Below are 23,247 nucleotides of genomic sequence, written 5' to 3'. Positions count from 1 at the left end.
AATTCAGTCATAATTTCAAGTGAATTTGCTTTGTTAATGAACATGGAGCATATTGGGGAAATAAAGTACAAGTTTTCTGTTTAAAAAAAAAAAAAATTACTTTCTTGGGTTGTTGGAAGTGGCTTGTTAAAAGATTGTTTTAAAAAAAACTGTTATCGCAGATATGTAGGGAGGAGAATATTTTATAGCCAGGATGATGGTTGCAGATTGTAAATGGTGGAAAGTCCAAATGATAATATGCTAAGAATGTCACTAGGCGATCATAAGATTGCACGTTTAAGCTATGCATCATGATACACATTTAAACATAAAAGCTAATCTAAAAATCAATTAGTGTACAGATTATTAAATATGTATTGGTAGACTTGTTTCAGAATGAATGTCCTCCATATCTGAATTTGTTTTTAACTCTTATTTGAAATAATATACCAATAGAATGGAGGTCATAATCGACATGAAACATTAACCGTTTCTCTCCACAGATGCTGCCTAAGCTGCTGAGTACTTCGAGCATTTACTGTTTTCATTGCAGATGTTCAGTATCTGCAGTATTTTGCTTTTATGCTGTGATGTGGGACAAAGTGTTTTAAAAGCTGTTCTATTGGAGAGGTTATTTTGTCTGAATCCTTTTAAGTAAGAATATCTTTTGTAGTTCTAAGATTTGCTGAAGACTTAAAGAAATGGCAGGGGATAAATTAATTGGAAGCTAGAATTTTGCAGTGAATGTGTTTGGTGTACTGCGTCATTGAAAATTATGCAGTGCACAATCAAGGTCAGGGTGGGGTTAGTTTTTATTTTAGCTCTGGTGTAGGAGATAATTTGAATATCTTTTTTTTAGTTTATGAAAGCATGCAAATAGGATTTTTAGTACTAAATCAACCAAAACATTTTTAATGAAAGTACTTTTACTGTAAATACAGATTTCACTGAACAAATTACATGAGAGGAATCCAAACTGAACATATCTGTATTTCCAATAATAAATGGGATGTTTATTTAAACATTAGTTACAATTTGAGGAGGGAAGACATTGTATTTTAATGCTGCAGTTCAGAGAAAAGTTCAGCAATGCGAAATTTAGGCAACTTTATTGTTGCAGGATTTGATTTTTCTATGGGGCTTGCTTTGTGTGTATTACTTTGCAATTATTTAGTATTCTTTATATTTATCAAACAGCTCTGTCCAACATGTCGTCATTCCGCAAAACCAAACTGCAGGTATTGTGTTTGTGTGAAACGTGTGCAGTGTAGCTGCCTGCATTTGCAACATATAATACATATCAATAAGTAACAGGAATGTGATTCGTCGGAGTGTAATATGGATGGTGCATGGTAGCATGCTTTATGATCACTGGTTTTCCGGAGAGGTGACTTAACACAGCTGACCTCAGTGATTTGAGAGCACACTTTGGTCTTCATTTGCTCTTTGAACTGTCGTTCTGACTGCCTTTCCTTAACTAGTTACTATTTATGCCAGATAAATTCTCCATTGGAATTCAGTCACCCTTGAGCATTGGCAGCTGACTAGTATATTTTTTAAAAAAGGTCAGTTGCCATGTAATGGCAATGTGTTGGATTTCTTGTTTGTAATAAAGTTAAACTGTACAAAAAGGCTGTACTGATGTTCAAAAGGTTTATCCATCAATGAATTCAATTTGCTTTGTCCTAGAGTTTCAATTTGTGGATAGTATTATCAAAGTTCCAATTGAGAACAAGTTAAATAATCCTTTCGATGGAAGCAAAGCACATTATGTGCAGTTTAAAGTTGCTTTCATGTACAATTATTCTCTAGTGACAAAAGGTTGTCATTTGGTAGGTGTGCTACTAATGAAATAAATAAGGATCTGTATATAATCCACCCAGAAAGTGGTGAATGTGTGGAATTCACTACCATCGAATGTAGTTGAGGCCAAAACGTTGTCCGATTTCAAGAAGAAATTGGATATAGCTCTTGGGGCTAAAGGGGTATGGGAGAAAAGGGGGTTCAGGATATTGAATTTGATGATCAGCCACGATCAAGATGAATGGCGGAGCAGGCTCGAAGGGCTAAATGGATTTGCGGATAGCGATGAGGATACAGCAGGATATAGATCGGTTGGAGGCTTGGGCGGAGAGATGGCAGATGGTGTTTAATCCAGACAAATGTGAGGTAATGCATTTTGGAAAGTCTAATACAGATAGGAAATATACAGTAAATGGCAGAACCCTTAAGAGTATTGATAGGCAGAGGGATCTGGGTGTACACATACATAGGTCAATGAAAGTGACAACGGAGGTGGAGAAGGTAGTCAAGAAGGCATACGGCATGCTTGCCTTCATCGGCTGGGGCATTGAGTTTAAAAATTGGCAAGTCATGTTGCAGCTTTATAGAACCTTAGGCCGCATTTGGAATATAGTGTTCAATTCTGGTCGCCACACTACCAGAAAGATGTGGAGACTTTGGAGAGGGTACAGAAACCATTTACCAGGATGTTGCCTGGCATGGAGGGCATTAGCTATGAGGAGAGGTTGGAGAAACATGGTTTGTTCTCACTGGAACGATGGAGGTTGAGGGGCGACTTGATAGAAGTCTGCAAGATTATGAGAACATAAGAACTAGGAGCAGGAGTAGGCCATCTGGTCCCTCGAGCCTGCTCCGCCATTCAATAAAATCATGGCTGATCTTGTTGTGGACTCGGCTCCACTTACCTGCCCGCTCTCCATAACCCTTAATTCCTTTTACTGTTCAAAAATTTATCTATCCTTGCCTTGAAATCATTCAATGAGGTAGCCTCAACTGCTTCACGGGCAGGGAATTCCACAGATTCACAACCCTTTGTGTGAAGAAGTTCCTCCTCAACTCAGTCCTAAATCTGCTTCCTCTTATTTTGAGGCTATGCCCCCTAGTTCTAGTTTTACCTGCCAGTGGAAACAGCCTCCCTGCTTCTAATCTTATCTATTCCCTTCATAATCTTATATGTTTCTATAAGATCTGCCCTCAATCTTCTGAATTCCAATGAGTATAGCCCCAGTCTACTCAGTCTCTCCTTGTAAGCCAACCTTCTCAACTCCGGAATCAACCTAGTGAATCTCCTCTGCACCCCCTCCAGTGCCAGTATATCCTTTCTCAAGTAAGGAGGCCAAAACTGTACACAGTACTCCAGGTGTGGCCTCACCAGCACCTTATACAGCTGCAACATAACCCCGCTGTTTTTAAACTCCATCCCTCTAGCAATGAAGGACAAAATTCCATTTGCCTTCTTAATTACCTGCTGCATCTGCAAACCAACTCCTTGAGATTCCTGCACAAGGACACCCAGGTCCCTCTGCACAGCAGCATGCTGCAATGTTTTACCATTTAGGGGCATGGACAGAGTGGATAGTCAGAAGCTTTTTCCCAGGGTGGAAGAGTCAATTACTAGGGGTCATAGGTTTAAGGTGCGAGGGACAAGGTTTAAAGGAAATGTATGAGGCAAGTTTTTTTACACAGGGGGTGGTGGTGCCTGGAACTCACTGCCGGGGGAAGTAGTGGATATGAGATCTGAGATACGATAATGGGTTTTAAGGGGTGTCTGGACAAATACATGAATAGAGGGATATGGTCCCCGGAAGGGTAGAGGGTTTTAGTTCAGTCGGGCAGCATGGTTGGTGCAGACTTGGAGAGCCGAAGGGCCTGTTCCTGTGCTGTAATTTTCTTTGTTCTAGTTTTCTGTGCTCTTTGCTGAGATTGACAAACTCAGGAAGGATGGGGGAAAAATGTTGGTCCCAGAAACATCCTGATTCTGTAATCTGGAATTGATTCAAGGACATAAGACTAGAGATAGTTGACAAGGACTGAAGCACCCACCAACTGAATGTTGTTAACTCCTGCCAATTTAAACAACCATCTGGTTGAAGTGTGTAAACTTCATCTTTTATACTGCAATGTTTTTTTAAAAACTTGGACAAAATGCTCTCCACACATCTGAGAACAATTTAGTTTTGTCAGTATTGTAATGTATACCAGTCCCCTGGGGCAGTCCCACACCCATTTGGCTTATTGAAAAGTTGATTAGTTTTAATATGTCAGGCCAGTTTTCATTCTCTGTCTTCACATTGAACTTTAATCATCACAAGAGTTGCTGAGCAGATGCATAGTGTCTTCTCAGACTTCCTCCCAAAGTTCCAATATTCAGGCCATACAATAGGCATGTAATAATAAAGTTTATTTATTAGTGTCCCAAGTAGGCTTACATTAACATTGCATTGTGAAAATCCTCTAGTCGTCACACTCTGGCGCCTGTTTGGGGAGAATTTAGCATGGCCAGTGCACCTAACCAGCATGTCTTTCGGACCGTGGGAGGAAACTGGAGCACCCGGAGGAAACCCACGCACCCACGGGGAGAACATGCAAACTCTGCACAGACAGTGACCCAAGCCGGGAATCGAACCCGGATCCCTGGCACTGTAAGGCAGCAGTGCTAACCACTGTGCCACCGATTTTATTATGATTTCAAGTTTGACTGCCTTTTCTGATTTTTGTCTTTTTCTTCTCCCCTCTGTACAGCTTACCCCTGCTTGATATGGTTTGAAAAAATGGCATATTGGGAGGAAGATCTTCCAACATTCAGTTGTACTTCCCATTGGGTTGAATTTTCCCCAAAATATTTTTAAAATAAGATCCTGTAGCATGTTTCTTTAAATCCTTTTAAATCATGAAATTTCATGGAAATTATTTTTGGACCAACTTTTGTGTTTGAAAATGGCAGAAGTTCATCTGGATTATCGATGCTCACCTTCAGAGTAAAAGCTTGCTTTGCAGTGATGATGAGTTCTAAGTTGCTGACCTTTGTAATGAAAGTGGATTTTTATTTTACATTTAAAAAAAGCTGACCTTGAAGTTTTCATGTTTTTTAACAAAATTTAATTTCCCTGATGAATTCAAATAAATTGAACCTAATTATATTACAATAACTAATTGTGCCACGGTGTAACCCTTCTATGCAATTCCTGTGCAATATAGAATCTTGCTGTGTCATGTCTGCCATTTGAGTGATGATAAGATGGTTTTTATCTTTTTCCTCATTGTTTTGTGAACCTTGATATTACAGTAATAAAATCTTTAAGTAGGAGTGAAAAGATTTGAGAGTTGGAGCAAGAAATGAAAGGGAATGCATAGGATAGATTGGGAGAAACTAATTAGTTGGGATTTAGGACTAGGGAGCATAGTCGGAAAAACTGAGCTAAGCCTTCAAGAGTGAAATAAGGAAATATTTCTACACAAAAAAAAGCAGAACTCTCTTCCACAGACATTGATGCTAGATAAATTGTTAATTTTGAATCTAATATCAATAGGTCCTCATTAATCAAAGGGATATTGAGCAAGTGCTTGATTTGCAACCTTTTGAATGGAACAAGCTTGGGGGGGGGGGGGTTAATTTTATTCTCGCGTTCCAGCATAAATTACAGTATTGTACTATGACCTATATGCTGGTAATTTGATTCATCCCATAATAAATGCAAGTAAACTTCTGATAATGAGGTTGGAATGTGTAATTGTATTATGGAAATAGTTGGCATGTCCTTTTTAAGCTGGAGTACTTTTGCAGTGTAATCATGCTGGGTGGAACCTTCTGGTAGGCAGCTGGTTTGTGTTATCAGGCTGGACCAGAATGCAGTGGGAGTGGCTGTTCACCACGTACTGCAGAATGTAATTTGCTGTTAGTGTGTGGTATGCTGCAGCTGTGAACCAATTGGTTGGAATGCAGCATTTAGTTGTGATGTGCGGCAGCAGGTGGTCTGTTTTAACATTGAAAGCAGAGACTACAATTGGAGACCTTTTTTGTAACTTTCTTGCATTCATGGAGACTGCATATTCTAGTAAAGCCCATATGATAACTTTTCATATTTGTGGGTCATATAAAATGCTTTTTCTGAAAAGGAAGGGAGGTGGGGAGGGAGAGACCACTATAGGACTTTCCTTTTAAAAGTCCATGCCTCATAGATTTTCAGTGTTATACACAGCTTTGGGAAGAGGGTGAAAAGAAAGATAATTTTATGCTGTAACATTGAGAGCAAACATTATTTGTCACTTCAACCTTATTGCTGGGTTTCAAATGTAGTTTATTAGCATCTCACATGGTTAATCATGAGTAAAGAGTTAGTGTTGCCCCATTAACTCAAACACCTAATCAGATTTTAGCTAAAGCCAAATGCTCTCATAATGCATTTTGTGCTAATAGATTTCTTTTTGTTCTGACTGCCCAGTTAACAATGCAGTAAAAATACTGCTTGCATCAACTAATAGCAGGAATGCTGACTGTGAACACTGCAGTGCAACTGTTTAAATAAGAACTTATCCTGTAAATATATTGCAGCTTTTTTGTAGCTATGCAATATAATAGATTCTAAAATGAAGATAGAAATTAAATAATAAGTTCAGTAACATTTTAGATAAATAGTTTTCCAATAACTGGCAGCCTCACCCTGAGAGACAAATCTTCTGAAACGATGGAATTTGCTCTTGGGTGTACTTTAAAGTTTTTAGTTAATTTATTAGTGCCACAAGTAGACTTGCATTAATATTACAATGAAGTTACTGTAAAAATCCCCTAGTCGCCACACTCCGGCACCTGTTCGGGTACATGGAGGGAGAATTTAGCATGGCCAGCATGTCTTTTTGGACTGTGGGAGGGAACTGGAGCACCCAGAGGAAACCCATGCAGATACTGGGAGAATGTGCAAACTCCTCCCAGACAGTGACCCAAGCCGGGAATTGAACCCAGATCCCTTGTGCTGTGAGGCAGCAGTGCTAACCACTGTGTGAGGCTGCCAGTCTGCAATTTGTTGTTTGCTCGCATATATTATGCAGGGCATGTTTTTGTTTTGAAGGGGAAACTATTGCAAGATCATTGGATGTAATGTTTGGCAAATGTAATGACTGACTAGGTCCAGGGGATTGTGCATCCAGTCCATGTGGCTTTTTTTTAAAGAGGATAATGTTAGAATTATGAAATTGTATTGTCTTTAATCAAATACAAATGAACTTCTGAACATAATGACTAATGTTTTTGACTAGGCTTTACTATATTGAATAGATTCTGATAGAAGATTAAGAACAACAAAGAGAGCTATCTGTTGGTATAGACATTAGGTTAAAAAGCGCTAGATTGCAGAACATGCAATCCAAAATGACATCCTTTTGCTGTATTGTGGATGGATGGAGATTGCGTGACTAATTCCTAATTAAAACCATTGTTGATTGTCGTAAAAAACCCATCTAGCTCACTAATGTCCTTTAGGAATGGAAATCTGCTATCCTTCCTGGTTCAGCTTGCATGTGACTCCAGATCCACAGCAATATGGTTGACTCTTAAGTGCCCTCTGAAATTGCCCTTGGGGATGGGCAATAAATGCTGGTCCAGTCAGCGATGCTCACAACCTATGAATAAAAAAGGGCTTGTATGTGATTTTTTAAAAAAAGATATTTTGTGTGTGCGCACAGACCCTTTGGAGATGAAATTAATCTTGGATAATTACATGTTTATATTTTACTGAAGGGTGAAATGTTTACATCTCTTAAAATTGAACAGTTAATCATGTTGATAATTGCTTTAACGAACAAGTTTATTTCTCTGTTGTCTGAATTTCTGATTTGTTTGCACCAAAAAGGGGTAGTTGATATTACCCATTGACATTCTGTAATAACAGCAACCAAATTTAACTGGATGCAAATATTGTCTTTTTTCACATTTATCTGCTAAAACAGTGACTGTTTGGGTGGACATTAGTAGTAGTAATTTTCAGCATAAAATAAATGAATAGTGTAGTGAAGGATGAGCTCCCAATTGACAAATCCTTTTCGGGGATGCAGTGCACTTTGGATTGTGGTGCATGCCACCAGTCATCACCAATTGCTCCTGTTGTAATTCTGTTCCATATGTGCTTCAATCTTCTACTTATGCATTAACCTACCTCACTAAAATGTTTGTTTGAAGTCTTTAATATAACAAGTTCAGTATTTGGAACTTGAATATAATGTTTTTAGTTAACAAAGACACATAGCATTGCAATGAAGTCTTTTCAGATCTGACATGTTAATTTATAGGGGGCGTGTCTTCAACTATAAATTCCTTACCACTGTGTTGGGTTTATGCAGTGTAATTCAGGACCTCATTTATGATTTGATTCTTTGACAATAATTTTCCTAGTCTCCTAATTATTGATCTGTTGTCACAATACACAAAACTTTTCACATTGGATGGTGGTTGTTTCATTAATGGCTGTGCAATTGTGGAGGTGAGAGGAATCTCGACATGAATACTCCACTGAAAATAATTACTCTGCTTTGTGATTTAGTAAATAATGAAGTTACTAGTGAGCATTAATGAATATTTGTAAACTGTGAAATGGCTGCAGTTTGTCAATGGTCAGCTGGCAGTTTTTGAGTATATCTTGGGACAAATATGTGGAATCTAGAGCCCATTAAAAGTTTATTTATTAGTGTTTCAAGTAGGCTTTAACACTGCAATGAAGTTACTATGGAAAATCCCTTAGCTGCCATACTCCGGCGGCTGTTTGGGTACTCTGAGGGAGAATTTAGCATGGCCAATGCACCTAACCAGCACGTCTTTTGGACTGTGGGAGGAAACCGGAGCACCTAGAGGAAACCCACGCAGACACGGGGAGAACGTGCAAACTCCACACAGGCAGTGACCCAAGCCAGGAATCGAACCTGGGTCCCTGATGCTGTGAGGCAGCAGTGCTAACCATTGTGCCACCTTGCATTATTCTTAGTTTTATGGAAGTTGCCCTAGGATTTTGAATTATAAAGGGTTTTATTTTAATGAGTTCTTTCTTTCTTTTTATTCAGCTTCCTTTCTCTCTCTTTATTTCTCTAGCTGTTGTTGGGTTTTAGTTTCATGGGTCTGAACTTCAAGTTGTCATGCCAAACACACATTGATACACCAATTCACTCAAGTGAGGGTAGTCACTGGTACTCAGATCAAATCCAATTTGCTGGTTACCAGTCCTCATATGTCGCAGCTCTCTCCATTTGACGGGATGTGGCAACACGCTGAATTTATTTTAAAAATACTTATTTGTTTGTGGGTTGTGGGCTTCACTGACTAAGCAATTTATTGCCCTCCAAGATGGTGCTGAGCTGCCTCCTCGAACTGCTGCAGTCCATGTGTTGTAGGTACATCCACTGTGCTGTTAGGAAGGGGGTTCCAGGATTTGATCCAGTGATAGCGAAGGGAGAATTTTCCTTCCACGTTCTGAAAGACAAGCTGGTTAGGTGCATTGACCCGAACAGATGCCAGACTGTGGCGGCTAGGGGAATGTCACAATAACTTCATTGCCTTATTTGTGACTAATAAATTAACTTTATTTCCAGTTAAGCTAAGGCGCCTGGATGCCACACTCAGTCAAATCTGACCTGCTGTTAAGGGCAGTCAGTCTCACTTCACCACTGGAGTTCAACTCTTTTGTTCATGTTTAGACCAGAGCTCTAATGAGATCAGATGCTGGGTGGCCCTCGGGGAACCTAAACTGAGTGTCTGTGAGCAGATTATTGCTGAGCAAGTGTCGTTTGACAACACTATTGATGACCGCTTCTATCACCTTTGATCAAGAGTAGACTGATGGTACAATAATTGGCTTGGTTAGACTTGTCCTGCTTTTGTAGACAGGACGTACCTGGACAATTTTCCACATTACTGGTTGGATGCTAGTGTTGTAGCTGTACTGGAACAGCTTGGCTTTGGGTGTGGCTAGTTCTAGAGCAGTAAGATTGCCAGAATCTTGTCAGGGCTTTTGTGATATCGTGAAATGGTCGAGTGCACTGGATACTACAAAGTGAATTGAATTGGCTGAAGACTGGCATCTGAGATGCTGGGGACTTTGGGTGCAGGCCGAGATGGATCATCTACTCTGCATTTCTGGCTGAAGATAGTTGCAAACACTTCAGCCTTGCCTTTTGTACCAATGTGCTGTGCTCCCCCATCAATAAATATGGGGATATTTGTGGAATCTGCATGTGCTGTTAGATTGTTCAATTGTCCACCAGCATTCACACCTCTGGACACGCATCAAACATCTCCAACTTCATAATACTGGAGGAACACTTGGGCAGAAAACGCTCTCCTAAATATACACATTGAAACCTGGTTGTTGAGATTTAGGGTCACAGATGATTTCTCCCTTGATAGAAAAAATAAGAACTAGGAGTAGGCAATTCGGACTCTCTAACTGCTTCACTGTTCAATACGATAATGGCTGACCTCATCTTGGCCTCAACTCCACTTTCTTGCCTGTTCTCCATAACCCTTCAAATGATTACTCATTAAAAATCTGTCTATCTCCTCAGTCCTGGCACCCACCACAGTCTGGGGTAGTGAATTTACAAACTCTTGACCCTTTTGAGAGGAGTAATTAATCCTCTCCTATTTTAAATCTGCTACCTCATCCTTATGACCTCTTGTTCTAGATTGCCCCACAAAGGAAACATCCTCTTTGTCTCTACTTTGTCAATCTCCTTTATCATCTTTTATAACTCCATTAGAACTCCTCTCATTCTTTAAAGTCAAGATTGACAAACCCCTCATCTCTGGAATCAAATCTAGTGAAACTCCTCTGAACTGCTTCCAATGTAACTACAATACCCCCCTCTAGTAAGGGACCAAAATTGTACACGATACTTCAGATGCAATCTCAGTAATGCATTTTACAGTTGCAGCAACACTTCCGTACTCTTTTATACTTTCCTCCTTTAGCCATAAATGCCAAAATTCCATTTGCCGTCTTTATTACCTGCATGCTTGTTTTCTGCAATTCATGCATGAGGACGCCCAGATCTCTCTGCGCTGAGGCATTTTGAAGATCCTCTCCACTTTGATATTATACACCTTATAACTCCTTATACACCTATGAATGTGTGGCCAAATTCCCCTCCAATTTAATTTTCAAATTTGCTGACGACAACACCGTAGTGGGTCGGATCTCAAACAATGATGAGACAGTACAGGAATGAGAGAGAATCTGGTGAATTGGTGCGGCAACAATAATCTCTCCCTCAATGTCAACAAAACGAAGGAGATTGTCATCGACTTCAGGAAGCATTGTCTACATCAATGGGGACGAAGTAGAAAGGGTGGAGAGCTTCAAGTTTTTAGGTGTCCAGATCACCAACAACCTGTCCTGGTCCCCCCATGCCGACACTATAGTTAAGAAAGCCCACCAACATCTCTACTTTCTCAGAAGACTAAGGAAATTTGGCATGTCAGCTACGACTCCCACCAACTTTTACAGATGCACCATAGAAAGCATTCTTTCTGGTTGTATCACAGCTTGGTATAGCTCTGCCCAAGACCACAAGAAACTACAAAAGGTTGTGAATGTAGGCCAATCCATCACGCAAACCAGCCTCCCATCCATTGACTCTGTCTATACCTCCTGCTGCCTCGGCAAAGCAGCCAGCATAATTAAGGACTCCACGCACCCCGGACATTCTCTCCCACCGTCTTCCGTTGGGAAAATGATACAAAAGTCTGAGGTCACGTACTAACTGACTCGAGAACAGCTTTTTCCCTGCTGCCATCAGACTTTTGAATGGACTTGCCTTGCACTAAGTTGATCTTTCTCTACACCCTTGCTATGACTGTAACACTACATTCTGCACTCTCTTGTTTTCTTCTCTATGAACAGTATGTTTTGTCTGTATAGTACGCACGAAACAATACTTTTCACTGTTAATACATGTGACAAGAATAAATCAAATAAAAAAATTTGCCTTTCTATTTTTCTGACCAAAATGGATAACCTCGCATTATTCACGTTAAACGCCATCTATCAAATTTTCATTTATTTACCTAACCATTCCATATCCATTTGTAAAATTCTTATTGCCCTACTCCAGTGTGTGGCGGCAGCAATGTGGAAATGCCTATGGCAATTCTTTGCCTCTTGCCCCAGTCTCCCTGGAAGATGTGTCAAATACAGCAGCTTATCCACTTGCTAAATCACAGCAGGAAACCCATGCTCCAAGACGCTGTTGCAGCACTCACCCAAAATAGCCAGCAGGCATGAAACTACGCTTGTGCTCGAGGGAAGATTGGCCTGCTCCAAATTGATTTAGACCATAAGATATTGGGGCAGAATTAGGCCATCCGGCCCATGGATTCTGCTCCACCATTCAATCATGGCTGATAAATTTCTCAACCCCCAGCTCTTTCCCCATAATATTTGACCCTTTTACCAATCAAAAACCTATCTATCTCTGTCTTAAAAACACTCAATGACCTGGCCTCCACCACCCTCTCGCTGAAGACATTCCTCCTCGTCTCAGTTCTAAAGAGTAGTCCCTTTACTCTTAGGCTGTGCCCTCGGATCCTAGTCTCTCCTACTAATGAAAACATCTTCCCCACGTCCACTCTATCCAGGCCTTTCATTATTCTGTAAGTTTCAATGAGATCCCCCTCATCCTTCTAAACTCCAATGAGTACAGACCCAGAGTCCTCAGATGCTCCTCATCAAGCTTTTCATTCCTGAGATCACTCTCATGAACCTCCTCTGGATCCTCTCCAAGGCCGGCACATCCTTCCTTTATGTACAGGGCCCAAAGCCACTTGCAGTATTCTAAATGTGGTCTCACTAGAACCTTGTAAAGTACATCTCTGCTTTTGTATTCTCAACCTCTCAAACTGAATACTAACATTGCATTTGCCTTCCTAACTACCAACTCCACCTGCAAGTTAACCTTAAGAGAATCCTGAACTAGGACTCCCAAGTTCCTTTTGCACTTCCAATTTCTGAATTCTCTCCCCATTTAGAAAATAGTCTATGCCTCTATTCTTCCAAAGTGTATAACCTCACACTTTCCCGCGTTGTATTCCATGTATGTGGGGAGGCAATGGCCTAGGACTATTATCGCTAGACTATTAATCCAGAAACTCCACTAATGTTCTGGGGACCCAGGTTCCAATCCCACCATGGCAGGTGGTGGAATTTGAATTCAATAAAAAATATCTGGAATTAAGAACCTACTGATGACCATGAAACCATAGTCAATTGTTGGAAAAAAACCTATCTGGTTCACTAATGCCATGCTTACCTGGTCTACCCGACATGTGACTCCGGACCCATAATTAAAAAATCTGCCACTTTTTTACCCACTCCTAACCTGTCCAAGTCCTTCTGCAGCTTCCCCGTCTCTTCGATACTACCTGTTCCTCCGCCTATTTTTGTATCATCTGCAAACTTAGCCACAATGTCCTCAGTTCCTTCCTCTAGATCATTGTATAGAGTGAAAGATTGTGGTCCCAACACTGACCTCTGCGGAACTCCACTAGTCACCGGCTGCCATCCTGAAAGGGACCCCTTTATCCCCACACTCTGCCTTCTACCAGTCAGCCAATCTTCTGTCCATGCTAGTACCTTGCCTCTAACACCATGAGCTTTTATCTTACTCAGCAGCCTCCTGTGCAGCACCTTGTCAAAGGCCTTCTGGAAATCCAAGTAGAAAACATTCACTGGCTCTCCTTTATCTAATCTTGTTACCACCTCAAAGAATTCTAACAGATTTAGGGGATGTGGGCATCACTGGCTGGGCCAGCATTTATTGGTGGTGTTACAGCCACAGTGCTGTTTGTGAGGGACTTCCAGGATTTTGACCAAGGTGTTGTGCCTGCTGCAGTGTGTTTTAACCCTCGTATGGTGGACAAAGAACTGCAAGTTGACTTCTTGTTAATACAATAGTATTTATTCATGCACACAATTAATGTTAATCAACCACACAATCAATATAAGTTGAAGTTCAATACTAGACCTTGACTTGACTGGCAAGTACCAGGCAGATATTGGCCTTTATCCGTGTGCTGGTCTCTTCTTGTGGTCTGGTCTGATGCTCTGGTCTTCCTTCCGTTGATGATGTGGGGGCAGTTTCTGGTGGTGGTCACCGTTGTTCTGTTCCTGTTGTGCAGCACCTTTTTATCCCTCATTGGTTTTGCGCCCTTTTGTGTGGTACCTTGATTATTATCAATCGATCAAGGTTCGATCACCCTGATCGATAGTCCAATCAGATGCTTGAACACCGATCTGTGGGTGTGTACCCAACGGCCATGCCTGTAGGTGCTGGAGGCACGTAGGTCACACATCTCCCTCCCAAATAAGGGGTTAAGGTGCCCTTTTGTCTGGTAAACAAATATGTTTGACCAGGGAGTGTCCATTGTCTTCGAGATGGCCTATTTCCTGTGTATTCTGTAGTCTGGAGCTGCAACCTGTTTATCTCTGTCCAATATTCATTTAAGGTTGCAGCCTGTCCGTTTCTGTATTTGGCCAACTGGCCTAGTGTGCTTTGTAAATCACCATCTTAGGTGGTCCGTTTGGCCCCACAGGGTTAGTGAAGGAATGGCGATTATATTTCAAGTCAGGATGGTGTGTGGCATGGAGGGGAACTTCCAGGTGGTGGTATTCCCAGGTAGTTCCTGTCTTTGTCTTTCTAGATGGTAGCAGTTGTGGGTTTGGAAGGAGGCTTGGAGTCCCTGCAGTGCATTTTGTAGGTGGTGCACACTGCTGCCACTGTTTGGTGGTGGAGGGAGTGAATGTTTGTTGAAGGGGTGCCAATCAAGCAGGCTACTTTGTCCAGGATGGTGTTGAGGTTCTTGTTGCTGGTGATAGATTTAGCCAGGAAATTAGTGAGTATTCCATCACTCTCCTGACTTGTGTCTTGTAGGTGGTGGACAGACTTTGGGGAGCCAGGAGTGAGTTATGCGCCACTGACCTACTCTTGTAGCCGCAGTATTGTAGTCCAGTTCAATTTCTGGTCAATGGTAACCCCGAGGATTTTAAAAGTGGGTGATTCAGCAATTGTGATGCTATTGAATGTCATGGGGCAGTGGTCAGATTCTCACTTGTTGGAGATGGTCATTGCCTGGCATTTGTGTGACATGAATGTTATTTGGCTGATTGCCTGCCTCTACTTTGCAAGACAATGGCAAGCCCAGTTAAGGCTGTCTTCTGCCCTTTGAGGATAGTACTCAGCAGTTAGTTCCCAACTGCTGGCAGTGCTTGTGTCATTAATTGGATGCTGAGCTTGCCTTGAGCTCAGTTAGGTTATTTGCATTTGAAGATAGCCTTGCATCAGCAACACAGACAGGTTGCATGGTCGAGACCCAGAAATGATCAGGTTGCCAGGTTCCCGACGCTGGGTTAAAAATAATTGCCTGTAATTTTTAAAGGGATTGTTCACAAACCAATGGGTTTGCTGTAAACTGAACTGCAGTTGATGAACCTCTTACCCTGTCTTCCACTTTGGAATTATGTTACTGCATTACCAGATATTTATTCCAGTAAATTGTAGTGGGTAGCAATGCTTGTTTCATCAAGTTGACACAGCAGGAAAATAAATGTTGTCTAAAATAATTATTTTCATTTAATTAATCTAAAATAAGACTAAGATTATATTTTAGAGTTCAAAGAACACCGTTCGTCTGTAGTTTTGGAACAGAAATTTGAAATTGATGAATTGCCTCATCTGTGGTTGAAGCAGCAGTTTTTCTTGAAATCTAAATCCCCTCCCCCGTCACCCCCAAAATTCTGAATAGTACAAAAATTTGAACTCCCCAAGACTGAAATATGGCACAAAATTTGAAAGAAATGATTAGACCAGGGCACAGTTTCTTCTGAAGATAATGCAGCACCATGGCTAAAACTAAAATAACCAATTAACCCCTGGATGAAGACCTCAATTGTATACGTCTTAATTTTTAAGAACTTGTTTTGTACTATTGCTAACGGGATATCATAAAGCTTCAAGTTTTACTAAATCATGTCACCCGTCATGCTGTAAGCCTGTTGTATAATTCAGTCGCGTCTTCAAGTTACCATCTATTAATGGTGGCTACATTTCAAGAATTTATTTCTATGATGCTGCAGAACGTTCTGAGATTATGAACACTGCTATATAAAACGAGGTTTTATTTGTCCTATTAAGATAGTAATTCAACCTCACAGCTGTGGTGATTTATATAAAATTCCTTAAGCACTACTCTAATTTCTCTGAAAGCTTTCAGGACAACTGTGTATTAACGTGCAGCCTTGTCACTTAGAGCTAGCAGCTTTTGGTGCTTCAGTTGCCAATGCAGTATTGAGAAAACTGGTATCAAAATGTCTGAAGTGCCTCAGTGATGTCTATTGACATTGACATGTTTGCATGTCTGTGTGTTTATTGGCAACATCATGGTCCTAAAGGTTGTCTGTGAATGCTACTAATGGAGTAACTCAGAACTTCAATGCTTTCCATTATTGAATAATTTATTGCAGTTTAAAGACTGCATGCACTGAGCCCTCCCCCCATTGCTGTCAAAAAGAAAATTAATTGTTGGAGTATAGAGTTAAATGTTAATTAAAATAATATAGGTGCATTCTTTTTCTAAGTAAGAATTTTATAAAAATGAGCAGGCTGTTTGAGTTAATGCGCTTGTAAAGGACCAATAAACCTAATGTTTGCTTTTCTGCCTGTAACAGAAAATGGATTCCACAGGAGTAAAAGTTCTAGATTCAGCAGATGACATCCAGGAAAGACGTCAACAGGTGCTAGACAGGTATGAATTTCTTAATTTTGTATTCGGGGAAATTGTTTTACACCAAAGTGTGTTGCTATAATAAAATAAACTGGTGTTTATTCGAACAGCCTCAAGGCTTGAATGGATGTAGCAGAGTGCACATCTTAGCCAAGAGGCTTGAAAAAGGTGCTGGCAGCTCCCCCATTTTAAAAAGATGAATTTTGAATTGCTTGCAGCAATGGTCCAAAATGGTGATCCAAAAGTAAATCAAAATGGGGAAGGGGCAGGGTGATGGAGTAGGATGAAATGAAGAACCAAGTTCTGTGGAGTTGGGATGCTCGTTGGACATATTTTGATAAGGGGATGAATGGAGAGAAGCATTAGTTACTAGGCTGACAAAATTCTTTGTCTGTGCCAACTAGGTATCGGCGATTCAAGGAGCTCTCTCTTCTGAGACGGCAGAAGCTAGATGACTCTTTTAGCTTTCAATGTTTCCGCCGTGATGCAGATGAATTGGAGAAATGGATTCAAGAGAAACTGCAAATTGCATCTGATGAGAGCTACAAGGATCCCAGCAATCTGCAGGTGTGTGATGGTCTAAGTCTTTGACCACTTGTATGCTTCAGCTTTATGCTGGACTGCAAAGTTCTAACATAATATTGACTTCAGGCCTTTTGTCTTTGCCTTCTTATTCATTAAATGTGATATTGTTTCAGAATGAAATTATCTTGCTCAGCTGGAACAGGTTGCTAGCCTGTTGGCAAAGGCTTGTATCTTGAGGGATGTCACTCTGAATCAAGCAGCTCTTGCCACCTGCCATTGGTGTGTTTTGGAACAATTTTGCAAGTTGGTAATCTGTTGACCGTGTCCTGAATGCGCCTTCCTTGGCCATCAAGCCCTGGGGTGGGAGTCAAACATGGAGCTTCTAGCTCAGAGGCAGAGACGCTATCCACTGTGCCATAAGACTTCCAATTCTATATGTTCAAGATAATTATTTTTCACTGGGCTATTGGTTTGCCCATTACTGTTTGTTTTCTCCCTAATTTTCCTCTTCTACAAAATGGTGGCTTGTAGTGCGATGCAGCTCTATGGAACTTCATCCTGCTCACACCTTGTTTACACCAACACCTTTACTTGTGGAATATCCCAGAGGGGAGATTTATTTTTTTCCCTATTTTATGCTCCAAATGCATTCACCAGTAGCGCATTTTGGGAAAGATGTACACCCTAAATGTTGCATTCATTTTAATTAGTGGAAATTACGGTTTGGGCTTTGCAGTTTCCAATATGTACTTGCGTCTGTGTCAATCGAGGACCTTCATGATCAATCATTTTCATAGTCACACGTGAAGAATGGATCATTTGGTCACACGCTGCTGATGCTTATGGAACTGTAGCTCAGCAAGAGTTAATATCTTCAGAAAAGGACGGGAGAAAATTCTAAAATATTAAACTTGATGTTTTTTTTTGCAGGGCAAGCTGCAGAAGCATCAGGCGTTTGAGGCTGAAGTGCAAGCAAATGCAGGTGCCATAATCAAACTTGATGAGTTTGGCAACAAAATGATAACAGATGGGCATTTTGCATCAGAAACTATTCGAGTAAGTGCTGCTGTCTTGTTTGGTTTTATGTTCCTTTGTCATACCAATCAGAAATGTAACGCTCATGTTGATTTTTAGTCCTTCACGCCCTACCGGACTACACAACGACCTATTGTAACCACAATACAAATTGGTACTCACATGGAAGTAGGTGTATAATTGCTGTGTAGTGCAGTGTGTCTGTTTGACTTTCATTCCTTTGGGATAAATTGAAAGTGTGCTTTGTGTTTTACTTTATTGACTTTTAATTTTTTTTTCTTTAAAACTTTTTCTCCTTTTTCTTTAAACCTTCTCCAAAACTGATGTCAGTGTCACTCTGTAATTGGGGCCTAGCCTGATCCCCAGTAGTGCTGAATTATGTAGTGTTGCCCTCCGAGTCCAATCCTAAAATGAAACATACAGATTTGTGTAATGTTTCAGTATGGTTATCCTTGTTCTTCACAGTAAGTATTTGCCCTTTCTATTTGATGATATTTAATCTTCTGATCAAAAGTAAAGGAGTCTGTGTCACTTGGGATAAAATATTCTGCATTGGTAGGATGTTTAGCATAAAATTATAACCATATTTTGTAAATATTCATATGGTAGAAATAGCTGGGAATTTAAAGCATGTTGAATGTTGTTGCCTTGCATTTGAAGTGTATTCAAGTGTGTGGACAATAATCATGAATAAATTTATACTATAACTTTCTGCTGTATCTGGAGATATTTGAGCATATAATTTTGACTGTAACTCAGTGCAGCAATCACTTTCAGTGCTGTGTTTTGGATGAGACATTGAAATGAGGCCCTGTCTGCTGTCTCGGGTGGACATATTTGGTGACTTGGGTACTTAAATGTAGAACAGTGGAATTCTGGTGCCTTGCTCAACCAACAGCTAAAACACGTGATCTGCTCATTGATTTAATTGCTGTCTGGGATCTTGCCGTGTGCAAAATGGCTGTCACATTAATTACTTACTGGCATTGAAGCACTTTGCGGTGTCCAGAAAAACGTTATATAAATGCAAGTCTTTCTTTTAATGGCTTGTATAGTGAGTGACTATATAATCACCCCATCAACTTGCTATAATTTTATACAATTAGCCTCCTGACTAAAGGATTTCAGCATGAATTAGCATCTGCTGTCTGCCAGTTAACTTCTACATAATACTTGTGCAAATAAATAATTATCTACAATGAGCATCAAAACCTGAATAAACTATGAACTTCCTGTTTGATCACCTTTGACCATTTTTGTTTGTCTTGAATGCATTGTAGTATGGAACTATGAATAGAAGCTTCTGGTTTAAATTATTCACTGCGTTTGCAGGAAGTTTGTGTCAATTTATCAGTGGAACCAGCAATGCAGATTTGTTTCCTTGTGTTGTTTCACAGCCATATGCTTCCTTTGAAAGGACATTTTCTTTTGCTTCATCCTTTCCTAATAGATATAATAAACAGGCTGTGTTTTCTCTCTTGAGAAGAGAACATTTGACCTAAAAGAGGTCTTTAAAAGGAACATTTGATAACCAGTGTGTTTCCATTGGTGGGGAAGAACATAATTAAAGGTCATCAGTACAAGATAGCCACCAAGAAATCATATAGGGAATTCGGAAGAAACTTGTTTGCTCTGAGTGGTGAGAATGTGGAACCACGGAGTTGTTGAGGCAAATAGTGCGGGTACATGGAGAAATGAAACAGTTTTATTAGACAGAAGGGAATAGAGTTATGTTGAGAGTTAAATGAAGAAAAGTGAGTGGTGGCTGGTGTAGAGAGTAAAATGCTGACCTGGACTGTTTGGGCCAAATGGCCTATTTGTGTATATTCAATATAGTTTTATTTTCGAATTTGACCTTGTGGTAAAATTATTTGGGAGTAATCCTTCATTATGTTTTCATATTAGCAACAGGCCAGTGGCAGTTGTATGCAAAATATCCAGTTCATATGCAAGTATTAATTATGCAAATTTTATAATTTGTACTTATTACAATGGAAAAACTGCTCATTCATCCCCATCACAATGGTAACGTGTTGCAAAAACATTTATACTTGATTTAGGTTCTCTTCTGTGTCATAAAGCTGTTTTTCTTATTTTTATTTCTTTAAATGTTTCTTTCAAGATCCGACTAGAGGAACTCCATCAACTATGGGCACGCCTACTGGAGAAGATGAAGGAGAAGGGGATCCGTCTCCTGCAGACTCAAAAACTTGTGCAGTATCAGCGAGAGTGTGATGATGTAATGGACTGGATCAATGATAAGGTCAGTCATTTGTTTCTGTGATGAGGATTGAAGTTTGTTAGTACACTATGTTTGGTGGGATGAGGAATGGGGTGGAACTGGTTGCCAAAATGGAAAACTGTATCGCAATTCTTCCATACACACTTTTCTCTTCAGTAGAAATGACCAAAAAAAAGGCCTCCTCCTAGTTTTGTGGCTTTTTGTACACATTGAGATGTTTAGTTTTTCAGGAATACTCCAGGATAAATGCCTCACTTTTTTGACAAGTGGTTGAACTGCATTTTTAAAAAAATTTGCCTTTGGGATGCAAGTGTCACTGGCAAAGCTGATATTCATTGCCTATCCCTAATTGTCCTTGAGAAGATGGTGATGAACCACTGCTTTGGAACTGCTGCAGTCCATATAGTGTAGGTCCCTGCCATTTGCATCTATTTCATGTGGATTTTAGATTAACAACTGCAGAAGTGAGAATGCAAATAAGCAGATCCAGGAAGCCCATGTTCAGAATCCTGGCACTTGCTTCCTGACAGCACTGTGGGTGTATCTGCACGAAATGGACTGCAGCAGTTCAAGAAAATGACTCATCACCACTTTCTTGGGGCAATTGGAGATGGGCAACCAATGCTAGTGATACTCGCATCCCATGAAGAATTGAAACAAATTTCTTTGCAGAGGTAGAAGTAATTTTTTTCTAAAGGGATGACAACTAATTAATTCATTTTGGGGAAATTCCAGCCCTGCATTTTGAGTATGGCTTAGAAGTCACAGTTGTAAGCAAAGAGTTTATTTATAACCAAATGTTAATAATATTCCTGTAGTGATAACGTTGAGATGGAACCACAACCCTAGTCTTGCATGATATAAAATTAAAACAGAAAATGCTGGGAAAAATCAGCAAGTCTGGCAGCATCTGTGAAGAAAGAAACGAGAGTTAATGTTTCGAGTCCGATATGACATTTCAGTATTTTCTGATTTACAGCATCTACTGTATTTTAATTTTTAAATCCCAGTCCTATATTTATTTTTGTGCTCCAAATTGAGCTATTTCAATGAATATAGGTGTGGATCTCTTAATAGGCCCATGGTAAACCACACAACTTTCTATAAATAGAATTGCTTCGCTTCTCTACTGCAGTATTTCATTTCCCCTGGTATTGTGCACGCTAGCACATTTACCAAAATTCCTTTGCTATCGTAACTTAATAGCTTTTGTGTTTAATACTGCTGTTTTGGATTAATTTTAGTGCTAGTTATTAGCTATTCCTGAAAACAGGAGTTTGAACTAGTGTAGAATGAAAACTAGTAATCAGAATATCATGGCCATTGATTTGTGTTTAGTATTTGATCGGCTTAATTTGTAGCATTGTGTAATCAACAACATTATAATTTCTGCTATAGCTTCACAAGCGTGCTTTTCATCAGAAAATTCTCAGGAGGGCTATTTTGTTCACTTCAAATTTTGGTTTTGGCATCTGTGACCAGTTCCTTTGGTTAGCCACAGAAGTGTCCTTATAGCTTGCACAGAAATGCAAAACATACCTTTTGGCTGTCTCTACTTGAGAGTTAGAAGTTGTGCCTAACCTCAATTAGAAGGGCAAGCCAAGTTAACAGCATGTCTTGTAATTTTTAAAGCTAGGATCAGATGTTATTTTTTAAATGAGTAGATTTTGTTGAGTTGTCTTTTCCTTTTGGGCTGCATAATAATTTTATTGATGGGTTTAGAGGCAAGTAATTTTTCATATTTAATCCACATCTAAAATTAAATTTCTATATTTAGGAAGCTATTGTGACATCGGAAGAAGTTGGCCAGGACTTGGAGCATGTGGAGGTTTTGCAGAAGAAATTTGAAGAATTCCAGACTGACCTTGCAGCCCATGAGGAGCGTGTTAATGAAGTTAATCAACTGGCTGGAAAACTTGAACAGGTCTGGTTTAGTTTTTAATATATTTACAATGCATCTTCTATACTGCTGTATATAACTACAACTTTTCTATTAAAATCCCACCAGATTCTAAAGCAAAGCATTGAAATATTTCTGTTTTGGGTTTGACATTGCATAACAGCAACTTGTATTGATATAGTGTCTTTAACAAAATGAAATGTACCAAGGCCCTTCACAGTAGTATTACAAAACCAAGTATGACACTGAGCCATATAAGGAGATTTTAGGGCAGATGACCAGATGCTTGGGCAAAGGTGTAGATTTTAAGGAGTGTCTTTAAGGAGAAATGCATTGTAGAGAGGGTATTGCAGAGCTTGGGTCCAATTGAAGGCATAACCACCAATAGAGAAGCAATTGAAATTGGGCATGCACAAGAGATCAGAATTAGCGGAACTCTGATATCTTGGAGGGTTCTGGGGGATTAGAGGTAGGGAGGGGTGAGGCCATGGAGGGATTTTAAAACAAGGATGAGAATTTTAAAATCAAGATGTTGTTGTTGCTTGACTGGAAGCCAATGTAAGACAGTAAATAAAGGGGTGATAGGGAATAGGACGTACTGTGATTTGAACATGGGCAGCAGGTTTTTTGATGACTTTGAGATCAGAGAGAGTAGAAAGTGGGAAAGTTCTGGCTGCGAAAGATTCATTCACAGAATGTGGGCTTCGCTGGCAAGACAAGCATTTGTTGCCAATGCCTAATTGCTTTTGAGAAGGACATTGAGAGTATGAGTGGCTGGTTAGGCTGTTTCAAGGATAGTTATGGCCATCTCGAGGTACTGCTAGCTCTGCTGAATGGTACGGTTGTTCTATTCTGGGCTGTATAACTGTGCCCCTAATTGCTCTGCTTCATGTAACACCACATTACTGGAGTCTCATGGGTTCTATTAGGTTAGGACAGCAAATTTCCTGCCCTAAAGGACATTAAAGACCAGATGAATTATTACAACAATCTAGTAGTTTCATACTG

The 23,247-nt window shown here is 40.0% G+C and overlaps 1 protein-coding gene across 13 annotated transcripts in view; it reads left to right on the top strand.

Annotated features, from left to right (window-relative positions):
- Positions 1-23,247, top strand: part of sptan1 (spectrin alpha, non-erythrocytic 1) — a 99,686-nt gene that overhangs the window by 1,931 nt on the left and 74,508 nt on the right. For 11 of the 13 annotated variants that reach the window (XM_078226211.1, XM_078226212.1, XM_078226216.1 and 8 more), the window contains exons 2-6: positions 16,482-16,558; positions 16,942-17,104; positions 17,993-18,118; positions 20,220-20,360; positions 22,117-22,263. In XM_078226211.1, the coding sequence (XP_078082337.1) occupies positions 16,482-16,558; positions 16,942-17,104; positions 17,993-18,118; positions 20,220-20,360; positions 22,117-22,263 (654 nt within the window). Of the gene's footprint in view, positions 1-1,176; positions 1,218-16,481; positions 16,559-16,941; positions 17,105-17,992; positions 18,119-20,219; positions 20,361-22,116; positions 22,264-23,247 lie in introns of all 13 variants that reach the window. The other 2 variants (XM_078226217.1, XM_078226218.1) reach the window with 1 other exon arrangement.

This window comes from Mustelus asterias, chromosome 13 (assembly GCF_964213995.1).
Source record: "Mustelus asterias chromosome 13, sMusAst1.hap1.1, whole genome shotgun sequence".
NCBI classification, from domain to species: domain Eukaryota; kingdom Metazoa; phylum Chordata; class Chondrichthyes; order Carcharhiniformes; family Triakidae; genus Mustelus; species Mustelus asterias.
This window is presented reverse-complemented; position numbering and strand designations above follow the sequence as displayed.